Raw genomic sequence first — 22,836 nt, 5'->3', positions numbered from 1 at the left:
CCGCAACTTCCCACCGCACCGCAGGCCTCCGGCAATTCTCCTTCACTCAACGTCTGCACACCACCACGGCTGATTTCTCACCTTTTCTCCACGCTTCTCGCGCCACGTTGCACCATCCTCGGGGTCTGCTGTGCGGGATTCTGCAGCGAACCGCTCCCCTCCATCTCCAACCCGGCACAGAGGCTTGTTCAGGGGCCCTGCCGGCGCTTGGGATCCATACAGGGCACAGCGAGTGTTTATCGTGGCTGATCAGCGCACATATTTCCAGCAGCGCCCTCCTCGACTGCATCCCCGCAATTCCAGCGCGCCGACTTATCTCCAGCCGTCCCGCTGCGAGATATATTGGACCCTTTCCGGATTCCTCCCGTCCTGCAGCTGCCTCTCCCCAACGCAGCCACAGCATCAGCTTCCGTTTCCCAATCATCGTCTTCAGCGGGGGAACTTCCTTCTTCGCGCTCACTGGACTCACGGGACACCCGTCATCTATATAGGCCGCCCACGCGCCCACTGGTGAGCCGTCAATGCCCTCCAGATTCGCCGCACGCAGCCTGCAAATGCCGCCACCAACAGGCTCATCACCACTCTCTCCCAGGGTGGAGTCTCTCGCGATCCCCTCGCAGGCTCGCCGTCAACCGCCACCGCACGCTAGACAGTCGAGCACCGGTTCGTCGTCGTTGAGGCTGCCGTCGCTGCCACGCTTCCACCCGGCCAACTTCCCTTCGCAGCACTCCAGCTCTGCCAACACGCCCGAGGTAGGCGGTGGTAACAGCCCTCAGCCGCCTCCTTCGCCGCGTGCCCAGCAGAAGCAGTACTCGGATGCACAGAGGCAGCTCTACATGTACCAGCGAGAGCTCCTCGCCACCGCTTCGCGGAGCTCTCGAACGGCTCCAGGTCCCAAGCCGACCAGCCCGCGCCTCATTCCCTTGGGCAGCCCCGGACCGGTCACGCCTCTGGAGCTCGAAGGCCATGATGGCTACCTGATGTCAGGCGTCCACACCGACGATGCTGCTGCTCATGTCGACAAACTCATCCGCGAAGAAGCTCAACGTCGAGGCGACATATCACCATCACGCCCAGCGTCAGTAGGCGGGAGATGACTAGCCGGCGGACCCCAACCTGGACAGCGACCAGCTCTTCCACGGCCATCGACTACCTCGTCTGTCATCCGGCAGCCTTCAAAGTTATCGAGATGAAATTGCATCATAGTGCCACACCGAACCGAACTTTCTTTATCTCGAGTCAGGGCATTATCGGCGTCATATATCACATTACGGCCTCTGCTCCAGAGAGCGTCATCCAAAAGTAGCATTCAAATATCTCGACAAGTTTATTTTCCTTTGCCTTGCTCGCAGAGGGCCTTCCGACAAGGTAAAATTGCATGACTGGCGGGGTGGTCTCCTTTCTGTTATATTCCCCATTTCCTTATGTCTTAGCACGAGATCGACAGTAGTGGGGCTACAGCACTGAGTCAGGAATTTGGAGAGGAGTTTTTCAATCACTTTGTTTCCTTTTGTTGCTAGGATACCCGAGTGCTAGACGTGATGGCGTCGACCAATCTTTGCTGGTGCTTTGCGTCCCAACCCATCTTGCGTCCCTTTCAGCTGTTTCATCCGTTCGAGTCTATCACTCCGTTCCGTAGCTGGCTTACCGAGCGCTCCGCCTGCGTTGGCGTTGAGCTGGAGAGGCGATGATAGATCACGGCTACCGTACCTAGTTCAATACAGAATCAGGTTTCCTTGCAGGCAAACAGTTCACCGCCTCCCCGTCTTTGCCAGCGTGCCTTCTAAGAAATCTTCGATTCATCGCAGCGACGCGCAGCACACAAAACATTTTCACTGTCACATGAAAAGCAGCCGTAACTATACAGCCTCGCCTCGCACCTCCATACGCACAACCGATCATCAGGCTATCTCTTATCTCAGACCCCAGCACCCACACGCCTCTGCTCTGCTCCGCTCCACTCCACCACAGGCACACCGTGCGTTGCTGCGCCTGCGCCCCGCCCAAACCGCCAGCCATACAGCCAAGAAGGCACCGGCTCCACCCTCATACAGATGTCGCCCTCCCCATCGCAGTCGCGCGATGATCTTCCGTATCACGCCTATATTAAGATCCCCCACTGCCGAGCGCAGCCACTTTCGGCTCATCGTGCATGGGCGGTGCACGTTCCGATTTGCCCGCGTTTCCGCATTTGCATTGCATGAGCAAAAGATATGTAGCAGAGTATGCAGGTAGGTAAGTGGTCGTCGGGATGGCTGTGGAACGTCTCGCAGAACTGGGACTCTTTGGAAGAGAAAAAAGAAAGATAGGGGTACGGTACGGTAGGGCATGTGTTTCGAAGGTTGGGCGGTGCGTGAGGTGAGGTGAGGTGAGGTGCGTGCAGATAAGCTTGATGCAGGGAAAGCGGGAGCCACCCAGGATCCGAGAACGCGATGACGGATGGTGGCGCGTTGAGGGAAAAAAGCCCAGCCAGTGGTGTTACTGTAACAGTAGCAATTGCAAACTCCACCGCGACAACCTTGTTCTGTGAAACTTTGTCTTGACGCGAGGGGGCTCGGTGGGAAATCGCGTACCCTTCTGCTATTTTGGTTGAGGCTAACTGTACAATGGTATGGGTGCTTGTAGACGCCAACGCTTAGGTACCAGCCCAGGTGCCGCTGGGCAGGATTTCTCAGCACGCCCATGCTCAAAACCCACCCTCCTGGCACACTGCGTGACTGGATGCTTGGTTGGTGGGGCCGGGGCATGATCAGCGCTGCGTGCGATTGGATCCGAAACACCGCACGCCAGGCTGGGCAGCGATACGTACTGTATTCGGGTCCCATCAGAATTTTCACATGGCTGGGCTGCTTTGCCACATACTGTACTTATGATTGGGCCCTTTTCCGAGCGAGTAAGAATGTGGTGACTGTGATGTCATCTCGCGAGGCGCAAGGCTGCGTATGCGGGCTACAGTTGTAAAGAAACCGACGAAGAGACAGCCACAATCAGGAGATTCTCGTCACAGTCAGCGGTCGGAGGAGCCCCGAGAGAAGTGGACCCCCGGGCACGCATACTGTATCTTGGGTGGTGACAAGGGCAAGGGGAAACGCTCTTGATCGTCGGAAGCGCATTCCAAGGTTTCAAAGCCGGGTGGAGAGGGCCGATTGGAGCCCCTAGAATGTCTTAGAGCTCCGGCTTTCCTATTCTCAGCTATTCTAGAACGCGCATCCGTTGTCCGCTCCTCTTGGATGGTCGACTTGGTGTTCGACGTCGTTGACGAGAGCTGCCCCTTGCGCGATGACATCAATGGCGTTCTCGTCAATCTAAGCTGATTTTGATATAGCGGTGTTGATCATGGCTTGGCAGGTAAGACACCACTGGCTCCTCGGAGGGAAAAAGAGGAGTTGGGAGTTCCACCCTGGTGCTGGAAAACGACTGCCTGGGTGCAACTTCTGACGACTGATGGTGGCGCTTGAGGGTAGATCGGTCGATGGTGCTGCCCGCTAGTTCCTAGTCTCGCTTCTTCTTGCGGAGCGTGCTCTTGGTGTTACTTTCTGTTGTTCTCTGATTGGTGCTCTAGACGGTGATATTCACCACAGCAGGGAGGTGAATGTAGCGGGTTTCAGTATGGTGCGATAGGTGGGTGGATGGAGAACAGCACACGTGTGCTTCGTATAACCCTTGTTAGGACGGCTTCTGGAGAAGAAGCGGCTAGAAAGCATTGAAAAGCGGTAGATCCTTCCGCTGCTGCACAAGGGATGAAGCTTGAGGAGATTTGGGCCTCCACGTGAACACTAGCAACTAGGATGCGGAGTGCGTTCGCGCGGTGTGGAGAAGAGGGGACACTCTAGGACTTGGAGACTTGAAGGGGGAAAGCGGTCCAAGCCGAGGCTATGGTAGCAATATGAAGGTCTTGAGTGGAGATTAAGTTGCGAGTCTACACATATGAAGGAGTAGAGAAAATGCTCAAAACCGCCATGAATTGCGATAAGACGAAATGGCGATCCACCTGACTGACGATGAATCAACATGCTTTAGAAATGCGACGCAAAAGAACGCCGAAAGGAAGAAGAGGAGACCCTAGTCATGTTCGCATCGATGCATAGCCTAACTCCCTCCATCTCATACGGTAGTGCCTCTAGCCATCAGTTTGCAAACCCATTGCTCGTTTTGCCAACGCCTTCCATCTTGTCAAGACCGTAAGCGCTAGCAATTCTTCTCGCAACTCCTTCGCCTGCCCAATAAGCACCCGTGACGGTTCCTAACGCAACGAATGGAGCGGTATGCTCTCCGGCAAGCCAAATTCCACGTTCCGGCATTCCCTCGCGCATCACTTCAATGTCTTCATCGCCACGCTCCAAGCCCACCTGGAAGTTACAATAACTGCCATAACCCGCAAGCTCGTCATTCGCCCAGCCAGTGGCCAGCATGGCAGTCGGCGTGCATTCCGCCGACTCGGCAGAGTAGTTCGGGAGGCGGGAGTAATATGGTTCAAGGAATTTAAGGATTGCCGCCTCAGCCGCCGACTCAGAGCTGCTGGTGCGCAGTATAGTAGCGATATGCTGGGATGTCGGGCCAAAGGTGTAATAGAGTAGGGTCGGGTGCGCTGTCTTTCCAGGAAGTGCGGCAAGGTTGACACACTCTTGATTCCATTTGTCAGGGTTCGTTTCGTGTGCGTAAGTCGGTGCTGCCCAGTGTGTGAATCCTGGATAGTGCTTCGCGGTAGTTTTGGCTTCAGATGATGGTTGATGTAATGGTGCAGTAGTTGCTGTGACATTTGGTACCGATGCATGAGAGTTTGTGGAGATCCCATAATCTTCTTCGGTCTTCGGAGGAGGCTGATCCCAGAATGCGGAAGGAAAGTTGATATAGACCTATTGCACTTTAGCAGCCGATGGAACTCTCAAATGACTGATACAATACTCACCTTATCCAGATGTCCATAGCCTATTGCATCGATAGCCGCTGCAAGCCGGGTTGGGAGACCTGGAACGAATGCATCTCGATTCGTTTTCAGCCATCCGAGCGGTGTTGTCACCACGACTTCATCGAATGTTATTGTTCCTCCGTCAACCATCTCGACATCAACTTTACGTTCCCCATCGATCCCCTTTGTAGCAAACCGAGCCGCTTTGTGTCGGAACTTAATCTCAGCCTTATCCAACGCAGGTTGTGCAATGCGAGAAAGCACCTTATGGTACGTCTCGGAAACGAACAAATTCTCCCCATCAATGCATTCTTCAAGCCAGAGGAATTTCAGACTCTGCTTTTGGATTGGGCTTCCGATGAAAGCGCCCCACATTTCTGCCATCTTCAGCACCATATCTCCTTTTTCGCTGATCTTGTTGTCTTCGTTCTTTCCATGGAAAAGGTCCTTGACCTTTTTGTGGAAAAAATCCATCAAGCTGTCTTTTGAGGGAATTTTTTTAGCATCAGCATTGCTATACTGCATCGCCTCTTCAATCACTCCCCAAACCAACTCGGTGACTTCCGCAGATACCTTCTCAGGCACTTTGTGGCCGAGGTGATCGAAGTAAGCCTGTCGGCCATCCCAATCATTGGTGATTGTTCCAGTTTCTTTGGCCAAGTCTAGCATCGGATTGTCGTCGGTCCCGTGTATCCAATTTGGCCCACTAGGAAAGGGCTAATTAGCACATAAGGGGAAGTGAGGGAGCTGGTGCTCGTCGCAGACCTACAGATCGACAAGATGGCCCAGTTTATTGCTTTGGCATAGCTAGTATCATCTTGTCAGGACAGATCTCAAAATATCCTGTCAAAGGTGTCATATACCCTTCCGCCGACTCGATCCCGACCCTCCAAAATCGTCACTTTAGCTCCGTATTGGGTAAGAATATCTGCACATCGCAGACCAGCAACGCCTGCACCAATGATACCAATATCTGGCTTCTTCCCTTTGGGTAATATTCGACGTATCATGTTTGCTTGATCTCCGTTCGTTGTTGCGATGGTGTGGTGATGGGAGCTGTCAAAGAGGTCTTGCTGCAGCCTTGACATTTCTGATGCTATCGCTCTGGAATTAGAACTGTGAGTCCGGCGCTCCATTTGCACGCGTTAGTGAGGGATATAGATGGTATGAAACTACAAAATGATGAAATAGCAGGAGTGAGTCCTCTATTGGACACAGGTATATTTGGGAGGAGAGTCAGTCGCCGATTGGTTATATTCGGAATTTTCTCCGATCAAACGACTTAGGTATAGAACAGCTCAAGCTGAGGGATGACATAGAGAGGAAGTCTGAGAAATAACGACTCCTTGAATCCTGACTAGTTGCGTCTGAGGACAAAATGGCGCGAATGTGGCGGTCGCCGAAGGAGACAGGGCTCAAAGATAGGGTAGATCGGGAAGTATGGAGTGAATAGAGCTACAAGATGTGAGATGAACAGAAACAAAACCTACTTCCAGACTCAACGTAAGCAGATAACAAGAAGACCGTTTCCGGGATTCGGGAGATGAGGGATGAAGATAGATGCCCGAGCTCGTTGAGGTTGTTATCGGACAATAAGGCTGCCACGTTCCGCTAAGCCTATTTTGACAAAGCGTGGGTTTCTTGACCTCATCTTCTGCCGAGAACGTACCCTCCCTAATGCTTCACTCGCCCACACCCATAACCGCAAGTCCACAGGAAGCATTTGAATGTCAATCATCTAGGGCTCTGCACAGGCTTAAAACCCTGTCAGAGGCCGATTTCTTATCACCTAAGTCCCAGACCTTAGAAGTAGACCATAGGAGCTATCCCGAATGGAGGCAAACCATTCCTGTCCCTTTCCAAGCAAACCGCGCGGTGCTTGAGACTCTCTAGACAAAATAGTACTCAAGCAGACTCGCTTCCTGTTTGCATAGAGCCATCTTGCATTCAACACGTAGAAGGTCAACGTTTCAGTTTCAAAAACTACGAAACGGCTCAAAATGACCATAAAACCTTAGGAAAGGCGAATTATACCAATGAGGAAGAATACTGCGAATGCAATAGAGCGTGGGAAATGCTCTAAGGGGTTAGTGCTCTCCGGCGCCTCATAGATACCCTAGAAGATAAAACCTTGATACTAATCGAATCCAGAATCATTGAAGCAACATAGGGAAACTAAAAAGCCACAGAAGCAAGAAAGGCATAAGTATCGCAATAGAGATTTCGGTAAGAGGTGATTCATCTGCCTTTGCAGTTATATTCGACTTTTTCGAGTGGAGGGCAATATGTACACCATGTACCCGTCCAGTAAACATACAGTATAGTACACGTTCCGCCGACCCATCTGTAGGCCAACGTACCTGGTATTCCCCATAGTCTCCAGAACACCACCCATATATTACACCCAGAAATATACTCAAAGGTATCAATCCATGGTACCAAAAACCCAGAGTATGTACATCCGCTCACGCTGTCCCATCCTCTGCAGAAGTGGCTTCAGGTCCGGTCGCTGGAAGTCTAGAGTCAGGTCCCTTTTACTTCTTCCTCCCCTAGCGGATCACGATTGCCCGCGCTTTCAAACTTTCTCAGTCTCAGTAGTAGTCACCTGAGGTCCGGTCTCTTTCGGTCCAGACTCGGCTCCCTTCTTTGCAAACTGTCCCTCGCCCTTCTTAATGCTCTTCCACTCCATCGTAGCCGCCCCGACAATCCCAGCGCACACAAGTGCCAGCGCAGCATAGAATGTCTTGATCAGCGCATCATTATAGCCCACCAATACCTGCGCGAGCTTCTCAGGCGGCACGATCTGCTTCAGATTCGTCGCACCTCCCTTAAGAATAGCGGCGACACTCAGCCCGCCAATCGCCATCAGATTGTCCTTTAGCGTATTAGTAAAAATTGTCTGACCGACCGACACGAAGATGGTGCCGCCCAGCGACTGTCCGAAGAATATCAGCGAAGATCCAATAGGGACGTCCTTCTTGTGCAACACGGTCTGCGCAGCCATGTTGGGCTGCTGCATGCCGATGCCAAACCCGTAACCAAAGAGGAATTGGTAGGCGATCCATTTCGCTCGGCTAGTGTCGACATCCCAGGTCGTGATCAAGCCTGCGCCGATGGAGGCTATGATGGTGGAGGCGAACATGCAGGGGACGTAGTAGCCGGTCTTGAAGGTGAATATGCCACCGGTCGGTGCGCCGACGGAGAGAGATAGAACCATGGCGATGACGTCGATGCCGGAGTGCACGGCTGAAACGCCCCGGACGCTCTGGAACCAGATGGGGACGTAGAATACCATGATCAGGAGGGCGCCGCCGCTGCAGGTGGAGTAGCAGAGGCCTGCTGCAATGCTTCGTTGTTTTATGATTCGAGGGGGCACCGTGGCGATCTCGCCTTTGATGCACTGGACGATGATGAAGGCGATGAAGAGGACGACTGAGAGGACGAGACAGGCGATTACGTCTCTGTTGTTCCAGGGCTTCTCGGTGCCGCCCCATTTCAAGGCGAGCAGGAGAGAGACGCATGCTGGGAGGAAGATGATCGTGCCGAGGGGGTCGAGCTCGTTGAGCTGTTGGCGATACGACATCTCCTTAGCGCGGACGGGGAAGTTTATTTTGAGGAATAGCATGAGGATGACTATTGTAACTCCGCCGATAGGGAGATTGATGTAAAAGCCTGGTCATATAGTCAGCCGTCCCTTTGCTTCGAGAGCATGAATGTAGTTCACGTACACCATCGCCACGAAACGCGGTCGGCGAAGGCACCTCCAAGGAGAGGACCAATAACGGAAGAGATTCCGAACACTGCACCAAAGACAGCTTGGAACAGTGGCCGCTTTCTCAGCGGAACAATGTGAGTCCCCATAATGACGATGCCAGAGAACATGCCCGCAGAGCCCAGGCCCGCGACCGCACGGCCAGCGATCAAAGTGTTAGAGGTCGGTGCAGCGCCACAGATCGCGGAGCCAGCCTCGAAGATAACAATGCAAGTCAAGAAGATCCATTTGATGTCGTACAGAGTGTACAGCTTGCCGAAAAAGAGCATAAATGAGCATCCGGTCAGAAGGAATGCAGAGGCATACCAGCCAATGTCGCCGATGGAGTTGAAATCGTCTGTGATCTTGGGTATGGCTGTGGCCAAGATAGTCCTATCCTATTGCTTGTTAGTGGGCAGGTGTGAATAGACTCGGCAGGCTGCTCACGAGAGCGGCGAGGAAGGCGCTCAGGAAAAGCGAGACCATGATCAGCGCGAGTTTCATGCCATGCGGGTACTGGTCTGCATGCTCGTCTAGTGGTGCGAGGACAGCTTGGTCGACTTGCTGTTCTTCGGCCGCAGCCATAGGTGTTTGCGAGCGGGCGATGGGGGATCCGGGGTCGACGGTGTCGCCCATAATGGCTGCTTGCAATAAGGTGGCTGTCCAAGCTGTGTATGCATGAACTAGGGGATGTCAAAGTAAGGGCTTGAACCATGGACGACGTGCAGAAGGTGAGGTGCAGAGAGTATATCTCGCGTGACAGATTAGGCGTCGCCTGGTGGCTCCCGCGTAGCATCGGCGGCGTGGACCCCGAATCGCCACGTGATCGGGACGTCCTGAAACACCGAGATGCCGGCAGACATATGTTTGTACATAGAGCGCCAGCAGTCGCCCTGGCGAATGCACTATGAGTCTTGGCAGGCGAGGGGGCAGCCTGGAAAAGGCCTAGAGTGGAAACGACGTCGGTGTCGGGGGAGGGCTACCACCGAAGTATTTTGCTAGCCAACTTTCGCGACAGTGAAGGATCTTGACCGTCTGGCTAGCGGTGAGGCTGCCGTATTAACACCGTCATCAAAGAAGAGAACACAAGTGAATTGTACGATATGAATCACACAAAGCCTACGTCACCAGCGCAATACTCTGAATATGGTCAAAAAATCCTACCTTCGTTACGAGTGGAGTCGCCCTTTGTCCGCATCACTTATATCCTTCGAGGTCGATGCCTTCTACAATGCTTCAGGAGTGTGCATGGGTCGAGTACCAATCCAACTACTAAACCGCCCTAGGCTACGGTAAGAGAGTAATCCAAAGCATAGTAGTCTGAAAAGCTTACAACACCGCCAGGGCTTTCTAATTACGAGTGCCAATGCCCTCTCATTGATCCTTCTCATATCCTGAACTCGTCAAGCAGCGGGCGAAGGATGAGACGCGTCAACCCGCTATCAAGAGCCTTGCGGTGGATATTGAGACTGCACGTCGAAGTCGCTGCTTGGTGGCATCCATGGCCCGCTAAGGTCCATCTCGTCGTTCCAGAAGTAGAGGTCTCCCTGGTCGAATAAGGTATTCATATCTGCCGGAAAGGCAGCTTTGTCTGCCATGTACGTCGAATCATCCGCGAGGAAGTTCCATTGAGAGTCATTGTTCGCAACTTGGTCAATATTCGCTGGCGATTTCGAAAAAGTCATATGCCCGGGGTTTCCAGTAGCGGCAGGCAATGGCGTAAGGTCAGATCCTGTAATGGATAGAGAAACGGAACCTCCTGGAAAAGCTACGAATGCACCGGTAGGGGAAGCGATATGTGCGGAAGGCTGGTTGGAGTTGGATGTTGGGCCGTGACTTTCTACGGCAACGGCTTGCTGAGGGGATGCATTTCGAGAGAGTCGAACTTGCTGGTATTGCTCGTACCATGGTAGTATTCTCGTCTTTATCACATTGAGCCAATGAGACGGCACGCGCTGAGGAGACTAGTATTAGCAAAACCGAACTATAGAGAGAGATCCGGGCCTAGAGTAAGGTACTTACGCAAATCTGGGGGCCAATAGATTCGGCGATGCGGCTGACGACAGTGTTCAGGTAGTAGTCGAGCTTTAGACTCTGGGCATCCATCAATTCGCTGAGACCTTCTTGATTGGTCCAAAGAGCGTAGTCCGCTTTCATAAGGACTACTAAAGAAAAGGCTGCCCGAACAAAGAACACGTTCGGCACTTTTTGCAGCTGTTTGGCCGAAAGACTGAGAAACTCATCCAGGAGTGATTGAGAGGCATCCATACACTTCAAGGTCGCGGTGATTTGAAGGGACTTCAGAGGCATCGTCTTCTCACCTTGACCCAGCGGCTGGTCAAGGGCTGGTAAAGTGAAGTACTTGTGCCGAAAATTGGGAGCATCGTGTTTTCCTTCGTCAATTGCGAAATCCCACATCATGATGATGTCCTGCTGATAAGATATGCGCATAGACACTAACGTAAAACATCAGTTCGGAAAGCCTTCAGAAGGTATCAGGTATCTTACGATTCATGACATCAGGCGGAGTAGTTCTCATCCACGCGTCCATCTTCCGTTCAAACTCGCGGAGCACGACTTGCATGCGTAACTCTGTGAGACCAAAGCTTGTGCTTGCGTCGTCGAATCCAAATGCTGTTGTGGCCTCGTCTGCTATTCGCTGCAATCTGACCCTGCATTACTCTATCTCAGTTGAACTGATCGAAAAGTCTAGGGACAAGGCTTGCTCACCATGCACAAATTTGCTTGTCTGCCAAAATGGGCGATGTTTCTAGTAAGCTCATACACTCAGCCATCCAGCTGTTGAATACAAGAATGTTGGGCCTGCGGAGTCTCATTGATAATCTAGCTAGGTCAATAGTTGCGGTATAAATCAGACGCAGATGAAACTTACCCTGCCGTCAAAAGATAGCATAACAGTATTGTCCGGCAGTTTTCTAAGAGCCCATCAGGAGATGACACTGGTACCAAATCCTCACCATGTCTCTGTGGTAGTTGCTTGTGGGTTCGAGGTTTCGAAGCAATTCCAATTTCGATTGCCATTGTAGCTGCCATATTCGAGTACTGATAAAATTGAAGTTGAGCTTGCGTGCCTGGCGCCGTATAGTAGCAAATAGTATTGACTAGTGCTTGCACGTATTCAAGCCTCTTTTCTCCTTTGATGAAAATCCGATCCGCATAAACTTTCAATACTTCTGCAAAAAGACGCTCGGATAACTCGAAGCCTTTCGATTGGCTGGTTGCTGCCATGATTGATAAGAAGAGGACTGGCTTAGACTGTCTGAGCTCGCTAGCAGTACAATTGTCCGGTATGAGAGTTCCAGGATAGTAGTCACAGAGCTCCTCTCTGTATAGATTCAGGAACTCGTTGGCCATGTCCATGGTTATAAGACCACGCGAGACAATGTCCGACGCAATTTCGGATTCCGAAGCCCCGGGAGATTCCACAGGTGGTTGAATAGGAGACTCGTTCCCCCAGGGGAGGTGTGTTAGTGATGGTAGTTTGACGGATGCTGGGTCCGGTGTTTGGTCTGGCGTGCTCTCTTGGTCATCCGAGTTGGAGTCGTCGAGCTCTTCTGTTTCTTGAATACCGTGGGATATCTTGGATGCTTTCAGAAGAGCACGCATTTGTCTTACTTCGCGCTCAAGTTCTGCAACTCTCACGTCGGTTCGTTTACGCTGTCTCCTCTTTTGGGGCGCAACGAAGACACACGTCCGTTTTGCTTTCGCGCAGCGTTGGCACGTTGATGATCCAGAGTCTATCAGACATCGTACTTTGGACAGCCTACATGGTTCGCAGGCTCGGTTCAATTGCTGGTCAGACGGTTTCTGGGGAGCATTGTCGCCTGCCAGGCTGCTCCCCTCGGTGGCCGACATGTTTTACGTAGGTCAGGCCCTTATATCAAAGCCTGTACCTGTCTTGAGCGCAACGACGTGTAATGCTGCAGAGTTTTTAGCTCTTGTCGCACTTATCGAGGTAGCGCAAATACGGCCAAGGCCGCATAGGACTTCGGGATGTATTGATACGATGATGGCTGTGGCGTTGATAAGAGATTGAACTGTGTCTCGAGAAGGTCCCAAGTGCACAGTATCGAGTTTAGAAGATGGCAAAAATGATGGAGAAAGTACCTAGTCGACCAGATAGAATAATGCTCAGACCTGTCCTGATGTCTTCTTGCTTTTCATCAGTCAGGCAGCAGTGGGGAACGTCTGACGAAGGAGCCGCGCTAGACCCATACTGCCTAGCTCTAGATACCATGCCAAATTGCCGCTTGCCCTGTAGCATCGCGGGCCGCTTTGAGCATCGCAGTCAACGAAGCATTTGATTTTTGGATGACAAGTAGCTGTATGGGGTTGGAAAATTTCTAAACAGGTGAGCGGTTCCAGGCCGCGTTGTTTATGGGGCAATCGGAACTAAATATAGAATCACGTCACAGTACGGTACCTAGAGACAGCACCGCATTTTACATACGATTCAGCAATAGATGGATGGCCTCAGCGGTTCTTTGCAGCAGAGAACTACACTTGAAGTGGAAATTATGTATTACTTTATGCTCCCTCTACACCTGCCATGGCAACACGTTCCACAGCCCTCACCCACCTCCGCCGTCTCCACTCTCCCTTTTTGTCGAGTCCATTGCCCTCCTCCCACGACTTTGGCACGGGCTTAGCTTTGCCTTTTCCCTTGACCTCACCTCTACTCTTCGTTGGGTCTAAGGGATGACCGAATTCATCTATGTTCTGCTCTTCGTATAAGATGTCGGTCACCCATCGCTCACCCTCAATCTCAACCTCCACACCAGTGACGTATCTTTCCTCAACCCACTCCCTACTCAACAGATCTAGCGTCCATTTTTTATCCCTCCAACGCCAGCCCTTTGGTGCCTGTACATCTTCGAAGAATCTAGTTCCTCGTGGTCTGTCTCCGGCAATACGAGCGGGTGACAGTGGAGCGTAGGGAGACGGGCTGAAGAGGAACGACTCATACTCGGCGTCTGCTGTGTGTAGAGGCCTGTTTTGTAACTCAAATATTTCTACCTCACGGGTTTCTGGGGCGGAAGAAAGTGATATATCAGACTTGGAGAGTCGAAGAAGCCAGGAGCGAGCGTTGATTTCCTGGTCCTGGATCATCGCGTCTGTGTGGGTAGAATGGAGGAAGGACTGCGCGGACGGGTGGCAGGCGCATATGACAGCCCAGCCAGAGACAAGAAAGATAGCACGCCAGGGGAGAAGGTGTGATGTTATGAATAGTAGGCAAGCTGTTGCGCTCAAAAGTAAGAAAAGTACCGAGGACAACGCTTCGTTGGAGAAATTGGTCGGTGGAGCGAGAACCGTGATCAAAGTGTCGTGTACCCTGCTGAAATCCTCCATGACGTTTTGGAGATCACGCATGTTGCGGAAGAAGTCTTTGCTTAGCTCCGGCGCGGGCTTTATGTTCTGAGCAGGGGCTAAAGGCGGACCAGCGAGCGGATATAGGTCTGTAGGCTGATTACTCGGCGGTGGAGGGTGGCGCGTTAGGAAAGCTGGAACCATTATGAAGAAGAGGCAGAGAGCTAGCGGGACGACGGGGAGGAGGGTTGGTTCGAGACAGATAAATGTGTAAACAGCGAGAAAGGACAGCGTTTGAGTAGGTTCCTTCCAACTGAAGAGGCGGATCATGCGGTTTTGGAAGACAAAAGCAACACCGATTCTGGCGTTGAAGCGGCGAAAATTGTTGGACATGACGGGCAGACTGAAGCCTGGTCGATCAGCGTATTCGCGGGATCGTCTATCCTTCACGCCGTCGGGCGCGTCCTGCGGCAAGACTTGCTGCAGAAGCATGGTGAACAGACGGTCCGACATGGTGCTTGGAGACTCTGGCCTGGCTGGGTGGTTTCCCAGATTCTCTAAGCGTTCCTTGAGCTTGCCGGGCGGGAGTGCTTGTCTAAAGGCATCCCGTTTGCGAGGCGTGGTGGGGACGTCATCGTCGGGCGAAGTAACTCGAAGGACCGGAATAGGCGAGTCGCGGTTCACGATGGCATCTGAGGTGTCTCTCTCCATGATGGACAGGAGAGTGTGGAATGTCGCTGGCGGTGTTGATATTGAGTGCTACTAGGTAGGGTAGGGTAGGGAATATGCAGCTTAGAGTACAGCACGTGAAGACGGGACGCGGAGTGCACGGGCCACTATATTGTATTGAAGCACTTTATCAACTTCACGTTTCACCGCAGCTCAGCTCCACCACACACAAACACAGCTCTGTGCACTTTGAGAACTTAATGTCTCCAGGCCCTAGGTGGCCTCTAAGGCACATTTAGGCGGCTTCCCGACACCAAAGACTAACCTCCAACAGCACCAAGAAATGAACCACATTCACATTCAAGGGTCTTCTGTCCAGCTTCTACGTATATGCATGCTTTGCTACGCTATCCCCACTAACCCGACAACTAACTCAATCCTCAAGAGGAAATAAATTACGCTAGCAATCCCGCCTTCGCCATTGAGTGTGGTGGTAAGCTTCCTGCAGACCAAGAGTTCTACACCCGTATAAGGACCAGTTGGCCGAAGAAGGGTTTCTACCGTAGATACAATATGACCATGTTTCAACTTCAAATAATCGATGATAATATGAAGAGCGCCCTCGGTGCGATTAATCCTGCACCCGTACTATAAACATCCTTGGGCGCTATACCCGACAAGAGCGGCAACTTGGCACATTATTAGAGCTATCCGTGCCAACTGCCCTAAAGTGTTCAATAAGGTAACGTGCAGACAGGAATATGCGTCTTTAAGGGACGGCATATTAATAAGTTATATTCTAGGCAACAGTTCCTGGCTACTGGCGTGAGGATGCGTTATGCGCCTGGCTTGCGAAGAATGCCACATAGCTAAAGGCACACGCTGACAAGGAAGCCGCCGGTAAAACTTGAGTCACTAGAGAAACCGAAGCGCGGTGCCAGCCACATGCTCCGCAATTGCATTCTGAGAATTGAGATTCATGATACGGACGAGGGCGAGGAGGTTGAGAGGACATACCAATCAGAGACCTGATTGATACAGTTCCCGACAATGTAAACCACGACATCAACACAAAGCAATTAGCTGGGACCTCCTGACGGCTTTCTCAGAACCATCAGCGAGACCTACTGCAATACCATTAGTCGTCCCCAGCCTTCTATTTCGCCATGCCGGACATGAATTCTGCGGGCCGTCCCTTTTATGTCGTCGACAATGATCGGAAGCTGAAGAGTGCTATTACCGTCCTTCAAGAAGCCCCAGAACCCTATCATCAGGCTGCTGCTGATAAGTCTACTGTTCTACATGGCCCGTGTTTGAGTGCGAATCAATTATCCGTATCTCTGAAGCCATCTGTGAGAGGGAGACGAAATGCGCGAGTCGGCGGATAATCCACTATCTCTATGGCTGGTCATGACGATATTCTTGTTGATCGGAGGTTTGATTGTGAAGGGTGAATGTGCGAGACGGAATGTCGATCGGCACGTTCCTGCAGCCATCAACAGTCCAATCGGATTTGCAAGGGCGAATACGTAACTAGGTACCCATGTAGATTTATTCCGCAAACGTTTTCTCTGCAGCTGGAGTCAAGTGCCGGCCACGCAACTCGCCTCTACTTTGGCTAAATGCGGCGTCTACATAAGCCTAGCACATTGTTTAGGGGATGCAATCATACCACCGTTAAACAATTGCACGCCCTCTTGCTTGCGCCTACGCTCTGCTGAACTTACAAGGCATAAGCCTCCCGTCTGCGTCTTGAATCTGCCGTGGTACAGACCCCGTTCAGGCCGTGCATGCGCGCCCGGGACATGTAGCACAGTGCCAGTGAACCGCAGCTGTCAGTGCGCTCCAGATAGTGTTTCGTGTAGTCCTCGTGCCCGACCAGGCGTCGCGATGCTCGTCACGCTGGACGCGTGGGCCGTGAGCGTTTCCCGGGGAGCCTGTTGTTGTGATATGGCGGCGAATAGTTGTTGAGCGCATGGTCCAATCTGCAAATCTGCCCGGGGTCGCGGCCAGAGACATTAGCGGGCGCCCTCTCCACGCCTATTCCGATAGCTTGACGACCACTCTGCACCTCATCTGGACCCTCAACTTCTCCTGGCCGTGTCCACGCTGAGACTCTGCCTCGACTCCTCCGTGTCGACGCTGGCCTGCCCGTTTGTTGACCCCCTCTACCCCCTCCGCTCCCCTTCAGACTTTCCTCCGCTCCTGGACCACGACATGCCATCGCACTCGTAGCCAAATCTCCAAGCCTCGAGCTTGGAGATCCGCATTGCATAGGAGAAGGCTCATCTGGGACGCCCCTGACCGCGTCCTCGCACCTCCTGTTCGGCGATCCTCACGGTCGGCAGGCCCACCGCAATCCTGAGCTAGACAGAGCCCTGGAAAGGATGACGGCCCAGCTCACCAGCTCAGGGCTGCTTCGCACGATGGATTCTGCCCTCCCGGTTCCTAGAACGGACACTGCTGAAGAGTCCAGCGGTTCTGGTGGTAAGAATCCCCCGTTCATAGGCAGTACCTCTTGTCACAAATACACTTGCCAATGTATGGCACCGAGAACAAAGCAGCTGATGTCTGAAAAATAGCAGAGGGACACGTCCGGCGGAAGTTTCAGAGAACAGCCAGCCAGCACGAGAGCAGCCAGCGGAAGCAGACCGTCCCCAGCTCGACGTCGCAGCCTCGACCGTTCGCGGGTGCAGAACCAAAGGTCGTCTTCAACGCACGCCGGCGGTCTGTTCGAGAACACCAGGTACCCCAAGGGCCTCGCCCCCTAGGTCTGCAGTCCAAGAGGTGAGTCTGTTTCCAGTTGCTCCACCAGCCTTATCACAGCTATGCCACAAACAAAACTAATGGCCGTGCAGGGTGATCAGCGACGCAGGTGCCCCTTCCAACACCAACTCCTCATCGACCCGCTCTTTCCTCCCTACCTCGACCAGCGACAACTCGTTTGCCAATTCCTCACGAACCGCGAACCCTCGCTTCAGCTTTGGCAAACCCTCTGATGGCTCCAAAGACTACACCGACAGCAGCGGCTCCTACGACTTCCTCCCCTCTGTCAACTTCGACGACTTCCATGCCAGCATCTCCTACGATCCGCAATTGAGTGACTTTCCCGCCCCGGGAGGTGGAGGGGTTCTCCTCGCGAACGCGTCAATGAATAATAACACAACCGGCACGGTGGAAAGGGGCCCTGAAAGTCGTGTGACGAGAAGCGGATCTCTAATCCGCAGGATGAGCAACAGACGGCAGACATCCCAAACCTCTACCTCTACTATCGACTCCAATTCGATGCCACCTCCAAGTGCTCCGCTGTCGCTTCGATCTCGCCGTCAAAGCCAGTTCCCTGCACCTGCACCTGCACCTGCCAACCCCGCCGGCCGCCCTCCGAGGAAGTCGGTTGGCCCTGGGTTCCTCGCCAGCGAACCACGCGAAAGCAGAACGGAACTGTCAAGGCCGATGTTTGAGAGTAGCCAGTCTGGACTAGGTCGCGCGCCATCAATCGGGAAAAATCGTCGTGGCACTCTTGGACCTAGCATAAGCCTAGGTACGGAGCTGCCACGACTCTCTAATACTGCCCGGGCCTCGAAGGCAAAATCACTGTTGCCTCCATCCACGCAAATCCCAGGGAATCTAAGTACCCAGTCTCTTACACCAGATCATGGCCGTAATTCTATAATTGGGGATGCAAACTCACCAGGCAGGTCCCCTAGGCAAAGGAATGGTGGCCAGACGCCTTCATCTTCATCGAGCAAGAGACAATCTACTGCCCATCATGTGGGCGGCCTTGGTGCACGAACAATAAGCCCCACCGACGCTCGGAGACTGAAACGTATGTCCATGATGCCAGGTGTACCAGGGATGCCCCACACGCCTCCTACGCCTCAACCAGACTTTATGGTAGATAGCAGATCTACGTCTCATTCTCCTGCAGCACCTTTCAGGAAAAGCTCCACACCCTCTTCGGCACGGGCTACTCCTGATCACAATAACAACAGTAATCGCAAGTCCTTCGGATCAGGGTTATCCCTGTCATCAACCTCAAGCGCCAATTCTTCACGTCCTGCTAATGGACTCCAACTTCGAACAAGCCACATCCTATCTTCGTCTCGATTACCAACTCCGAAACCACGGAATGTGCACAGCTCTGCAGGTGCCTCGGAGGAAGAAGTCCCACCTGTTCCTGCAATTCCCAAGGCATACGAATCACCGAAGGACCCTGATAATAGTAACTTCTCGTTGTTGAGGGCCCCCGTACCACCAGGCGATGAACCTGAGATGTCAGCTCCCTATCATCATGACGCTGTTGAGGAAGTGGCCACTTTTGAAACTACGGCCTCGAAGCAATCAAGACCTGGTCTACAGAAGACGCACAGCAGCATCAGGCATAGACGAGGTCTGACCGTGGGTTCTACTGGGTCGGATGCCGACAAGACTCCCTCGATGCAAATTGCTGCTCGGAAAAACCTACAACCGATCCGACTTCCTCCTCTGAACCTTCTTCCGTTAGGCACGCCGTTCAACAACAAGATTTCGTCCATGCCAGCCCCATCTGCGGAAGTGGATCATCGACGGGCAACGCCTCCGCCAAAACGAAACATCACAAAGACGCCGAGCACACCAATGACAGCATCAAAGGCGACATTCTTTTCCAAGAGCAACAACGCAGATGATCACTACTCTTTTCATGGCCAATTGCGGAGTAGTAGTTCGGCATATAACTTGAGATCTGATCCGCCGCCGTATCAACCTAATGGTTCTTCAGCGATGCCAATACCTACCAACAATAGCCGGCAAATTACTACACCATTCGCATCTGCATCTCTACCAAAGAGCAGCGGCGACTTTGGAAACTTGAGATCAAGACCTAGTGGAGAATACAAACTGAGTGATACCGACACTGAGATGCCAGTGACGAAGTTAGCCGGCCCACGTCTGCTCACTAAGAAAGATAACTCATCTCAACATACATCAACGTCAACCGAGCCAGAAACACCCTCATCTGGATCATCTTTGAGGCGGAAGCTTAGCCTGGGTGGCTGGAGGAGAAGTTCGTCGAAGGCATCTCATGCATCCCATGCCTCACAACCGCACGTTGCACTACATAAAGGAGATGAGCAAGGGCCTCAACCGCCGAGTCACAATGGCATGCCTCCGCCCAAGCTGCCTGCGTCTGCTACTTGGAGTGGGCCGCTTCCAAGTCCTAGCCCGTCTCATAGATCCAAGCCGTCACTGGAGGTGAGGAGGCGCCAGCCTTCTGCAACGGCCGTCATGAGCGACACCGAACTTGACAGGTCACAGGGACACAAACCCAACCGAACCACCAGTAACCAAGCGCCCCCGGCATACTCCAATCTTTCGGCCAGTGGGCCAAACCCAAAATCAGCTTCTTCGATTCTATCTCCGATGCAAAGGATGCTAGGTGGCTCCAAGAATTCTCAGACCTCTGTTAAAACTCGCCAGCAAGACCCGAATGTTGACCGAGAGGATCTAGCCGCCGACGAAGAGATGCGAAAGCTTGCAACCAAACGGAAAGACTTCGAGGCTGCAGCACGGGATGTGGACGATCTCCGCAAGCGAGCAAAACCACAAGAGCGTGTCAGCCCTGCTCAAGCTCTTCAGATGGTCAATCTGAACATCTTCGAGCGAGGCGAGATCATAGACTATAAAGAGATTTATTTTTGTGGCACGAAAAATGCTAAGAAACACGTTGGAGACCTCAACGCACAATCAGCCAACTTCGGCTACGACGACGATCGAGGAGACTACAATATTGTGCTTGGGGATCATCTCGCCTACCGGTACGAAGTCGTGGATCTTCTAGGTAAAGGAAGCTTTGGACAGGTTGTTCGGTGCGTGGATCACAAGACAGGTCTTCTGGTAGCGATTAAGATCATTCGCAACAAGAAGAGGTTTCACCAGCAAGCTTTGGTCGAAGTCAACATCTTGCAAAAGCTGCGCGAATGGGTAAGCGGTGTCATTCCGGTCTTGTCAGAGAAGCACTAACAATTCAACAGGACCCCGACAATAAGCACAGTATGATTAACTTTACACAAAGCTTTTACTTCCGAGGCCATCTTTGCATATCCACCGAACTACTTGGCATGAATCTCTACGAATTCATCAAAGCCCATGACTTCAAGGGCTTCTCATTGAGGCTCATCCGACGCTTCAGCAAGCAGATGCTGAGTTCCCTGGTGCTCTTGAAGAGCCACCGCGTGATCCACTGTGATCTGAAACCAGAGAACATCCTCCTCGCGCATCCTCTTCACTCGGAAATCAAGGTCATTGATTTTGGCTCCAGCTGTTTTGAGAATGAAAAGGTCTACACCTACATCCAGTCACGATTTTACCGGTCTCCTGAGGTCATTCTTGGCATGAGCTACGGAATGCCGATTGATATGTGGAGTTTGGGATGCATTCTAGCCGAGCTTCTGACTGGATACCCGATCTTCCCCGGAGAGAACGAACAGGAGCAGCTAGCTTGCATCATGGAGATCTTCGGTCCACCCGAGAAGCACCTGATCGAGAAGAGCAGCCGTAAGAAGCTGTTCTTCGACTCGCTTGGAAAGCCTCGAGTAACAGTGTCAGCTAAAGGCCGCCGACGCCGGCCAAGCTCCAAGACTCTGCAACAGGCGCTCAAGTGCGACGACGAAGCCTTCCTTGACTTCATCTCCCGCTGCCTCCGATGGGATCCAGACAGGCGGATGAAACCTGACGAAGCGATGCTGCACGAATTTGTGACAGGCACAAAACGGTTGGTTCGTCCGCGGGCGCCTACCAACGGTGTATCTGCCGTCGGGTCACCTGTAAAACGCTACAATACTGTGCAGACTCCGCAGCGCACCCGACCTCTTCCCGAGCCACCAGCAACCAGCTTCAAGAACGGAATGGCGGTGCCAGCCACTCGAGACGCGTCGAGCAGCTCGCCAGTCAAGGGCCCACCCAGGCGACACTCTACCGTACAAGGGGTTCAGGTGGGCGCAGGAGTGAAGCGGGCTGCTAACGGGGCCCCTCTGAACGCATCTAGCAGTCTTCCTCGAGTGACTCAAAGGAGTGCGTCCGGGAAACCCGATCTGGCTTCGGCAGCGGCAATCGCCAGTCTGGTAAGTTAAGGCAAAACCTCCGAGAAAACGTTCTGTGCTAACATCAAAACAGAAGTCTCGGTGATCCCTTTACGCGATGAACGTGTACAGTCGTACATACAAAAAGAGGCGGATGTAGTCATATGGTGGTTCGATTTGGGCGCGACGTTATGATAGTCTTAGTAATGCATACTCGGGGGTTTTCCATTCTCATTATCAACGGCACTCTTATACCCTCCTGGTGTTGTTGCACAGCGCGGTCTGTGGGTTGTATGCCTTGTCTGCCGGTGGGAAGGGTCCGTTGCTTTTGCTCTGCGGTCTTTGGATTGCGGCATGGGGCACGAGCATCTCGGGCATGACCACCGGACATTGCCGGCGGCTTTGGCGTTTGTTTTCTGCGTATGCTGGGCCATGCAGATGGGAGATGTGGTCGCAGCACTCACGATGCTGCGGTTTAGCAGAACTAGAGCAGTGTTGGAGTGGGGATATGCGAATAGAAAGTGCCGTACTTATCAGGCACTCGGAGCAATTCTGTGCCCTTCAAGCCTTAGCTAGTCCATCCGTGCGACCGATGAAGCGTGAGGCTGCACGACAGGCACAACGGGGGAGTATCGTGCAGTTCATGCAAAGCATTGTGCAGCTGCATGGCGCTAAACGTGATCGGCATGCCTGTAAGACTTCACCCCGGGCCGGGCATTCTTCTCTCCCCACACACCACCATGCCCCTCCAGCTTCATCCTCCCGTCCTTGGCGAGCCCCGGGAGCCTGGCCGTTCAACCCCGCGCTGGGCCGAATAGACCAAAGGCCTTGAGGCGCGGCGTCAGGGTCCTCGTGCCTGGCACAAAGATTGTTCGCGTCCTTCCACCCATACCCTCCGGCCCCGGCGCCCGAGCAGAGAGCATGTGGGGGACACGGCCAGCTTCGCCCTAGCTCTCCTAGTCGCTTCGATCGATGGCCTCATGCCATAGAGTAATCCATTCATCCGGAGGCGCGCGGAGGTGGTCCTGTGATTCCTCACGGCCGCGGATTTTTCCCCTTGATTCCTCAGCAGCAGCACGCATCATATTTCTCAGCCTGACTGTGCTGGTGGTCCGGAGCCT

At 52.9% G+C, this 22,836-nt stretch overlaps 7 protein-coding genes across 7 annotated transcripts; 3 read left to right on the top strand and 4 right to left on the bottom strand.

The window, feature by feature from the left end:
* Positions 1 to 250: 250 nt before the first annotated feature.
* Positions 251 to 1,505, top strand: BDZ99DRAFT_2917 (uncharacterized protein). The gene has a single exon (XM_033714101.1). The coding sequence runs from the start codon at positions 522 to 524 to the stop codon at positions 1,095 to 1,097; it is 576 nt and encodes a 191-aa protein (XP_033583806.1). The 5' UTR covers positions 251 to 521; the 3' UTR covers positions 1,098 to 1,505.
* On the top strand, positions 1,358 to 2,516 carry BDZ99DRAFT_456655 (uncharacterized protein). Its single transcript, XM_033718502.1, has one exon. It carries the CDS (start codon positions 1,843 to 1,845, stop codon positions 2,233 to 2,235), a length of 393 nt encoding a protein of 130 aa, XP_033583805.1. The 5' UTR covers positions 1,358 to 1,842; the 3' UTR covers positions 2,236 to 2,516.
* A 1,332-nt stretch (positions 2,517 to 3,848) lies between these two features.
* On the bottom strand, positions 3,849 to 6,420 carry BDZ99DRAFT_564676 (amine oxidase). The gene is made up of 4 exons (XM_033727380.1): positions 5,773 to 6,420; positions 5,679 to 5,716; positions 4,910 to 5,615; positions 3,849 to 4,856 (listed from the first exon to the last, which is right to left on the bottom strand). The coding sequence occupies exons 1-4, from the start codon at positions 6,043 to 6,045 to the stop codon at positions 4,128 to 4,130; spliced, it is 1,746 nt and encodes a 581-aa protein (XP_033583804.1). The 5' UTR covers positions 6,046 to 6,420; the 3' UTR covers positions 3,849 to 4,127.
* Positions 6,421 to 7,137: 717 nt separating this feature from the next.
* Positions 7,138 to 9,179, bottom strand: BDZ99DRAFT_404046 (MFS general substrate transporter). The gene is made up of 3 exons (XM_033716378.1): positions 9,108 to 9,179; positions 8,638 to 9,058; positions 7,138 to 8,581 (listed from the first exon to the last, which is right to left on the bottom strand). Exons 1-3 carry the CDS (start codon positions 9,162 to 9,164, stop codon positions 7,485 to 7,487), a joined length of 1,575 nt encoding a protein of 524 aa, XP_033583803.1. The 5' UTR covers positions 9,165 to 9,179; the 3' UTR covers positions 7,138 to 7,484.
* A 441-nt stretch (positions 9,180 to 9,620) lies between these two features.
* On the bottom strand, positions 9,621 to 12,536 carry BDZ99DRAFT_492786 (uncharacterized protein; the record flags this gene model as incomplete). The annotated part of the gene is made up of 7 exons (XM_033723188.1): positions 9,621 to 9,942; positions 9,994 to 10,615; positions 10,683 to 11,116; positions 11,169 to 11,332; positions 11,391 to 11,504; positions 11,554 to 12,418; positions 12,449 to 12,536. The coding sequence occupies 6 exons, from the start codon at positions 12,534 to 12,536 to the stop codon at positions 10,103 to 10,105; spliced, it is 2,178 nt and encodes a 725-aa protein (XP_033583802.1). The 3' UTR covers positions 9,621 to 9,942; positions 9,994 to 10,102.
* Positions 12,537 to 13,153: 617 nt separating this feature from the next.
* On the bottom strand, positions 13,154 to 14,576 carry BDZ99DRAFT_456650 (integral peroxisomal membrane peroxin). Its single transcript, XM_033718501.1, has one exon. It carries the CDS (start codon positions 14,499 to 14,501, stop codon positions 13,209 to 13,211), a length of 1,293 nt encoding a protein of 430 aa, XP_033583801.1. The 5' UTR covers positions 14,502 to 14,576; the 3' UTR covers positions 13,154 to 13,208.
* Positions 14,577 to 19,294: 4,718 nt separating this feature from the next.
* On the top strand, positions 19,295 to 22,160 carry BDZ99DRAFT_456647 (kinase-like protein). The gene is made up of 3 exons (XM_033718500.1): positions 19,295 to 20,618; positions 20,669 to 21,757; positions 21,810 to 22,160. The coding sequence occupies exons 1-3, from the start codon at positions 19,419 to 19,421 to the stop codon at positions 21,819 to 21,821; spliced, it is 2,301 nt and encodes a 766-aa protein (XP_033583800.1). The 5' UTR covers positions 19,295 to 19,418; the 3' UTR covers positions 21,822 to 22,160.
* Positions 22,161 to 22,836: the final 676 nt, after the last annotated feature.

The sequence above is a fragment of the Mytilinidion resinicola genome (genome assembly GCF_010093595.1).
Source record: "Mytilinidion resinicola strain CBS 304.34 unplaced genomic scaffold BDZ99scaffold_1, whole genome shotgun sequence".
Taxonomy (NCBI): Eukaryota; Fungi; Ascomycota; class Dothideomycetes; order Mytilinidiales; family Mytilinidiaceae; genus Mytilinidion; species Mytilinidion resinicola.
The sequence above is the reverse complement of the archived record's forward strand: the minus strand, read 5'-3'. Positions and strand labels throughout refer to the sequence as shown.

What these genes read in the sequence shown, in the direction of transcription:
- BDZ99DRAFT_456650 (XM_033718501.1), bottom strand. Translation starts at nt 14,501, where the DNA reads ATGTCGGACCGTCTGTTCACCATGCTTCTGCAGCAAGTCTTGCCGCAG.
- BDZ99DRAFT_404046 (XM_033716378.1), bottom strand. Translation starts at nt 9,164, where the DNA reads ATGAAACTCGCGCTGATCATGGTCTCGCTTTTCCTGAGCGCCTTCCTC. An exon ending in GCGCCTTCCTCGCCGCTCTC is followed by an intron (nt 9,059 to 9,107) that starts GTGAGCAGCCTG and finishes AACAAGCAATAG; the next exon opens with GATAGGACTATCTTGGCCAC. An exon ending in CCGCGTTTCGTGGCGATGGT is followed by an intron (nt 8,582 to 8,637) that starts GTACGTGAACTA and finishes CTATATGACCAG; the next exon opens with GCTTTTACATCAATCTCCCT.
- BDZ99DRAFT_456647 (XM_033718500.1), top strand. Translation starts at nt 19,419, where the DNA reads ATGCCAATACCTACCAACAATAGCCGGCAAATTACTACACCATTCGCA. An exon ending in TGCAAAAGCTGCGCGAATGG is followed by an intron (nt 20,619 to 20,668) that starts GTAAGCGGTGTC and finishes ACAATTCAACAG; the next exon opens with GACCCCGACAATAAGCACAG.
- BDZ99DRAFT_564676 (XM_033727380.1), bottom strand. Translation starts at nt 6,045, where the DNA reads ATGGAGCGCCGGACTCACAGTTCTAATTCCAGAGCGATAGCATCAGAA. An exon ending in GGGATCGAGTCGGCGGAAGG is followed by an intron (nt 5,717 to 5,772) that starts GTATATGACACC and finishes AGATGATACTAG; the next exon opens with CTATGCCAAAGCAATAAACT. An exon ending in CTGGGCCATCTTGTCGATCT is followed by an intron (nt 5,616 to 5,678) that starts GTAGGTCTGCGA and finishes GCCCTTTCCTAG; the next exon opens with TGGGCCAAATTGGATACACG.
- BDZ99DRAFT_456655 (XM_033718502.1), top strand. Translation starts at nt 1,843, where the DNA reads ATGAAAAGCAGCCGTAACTATACAGCCTCGCCTCGCACCTCCATACGC.
- BDZ99DRAFT_2917 (XM_033714101.1), top strand. Translation starts at nt 522, where the DNA reads ATGCCCTCCAGATTCGCCGCACGCAGCCTGCAAATGCCGCCACCAACA.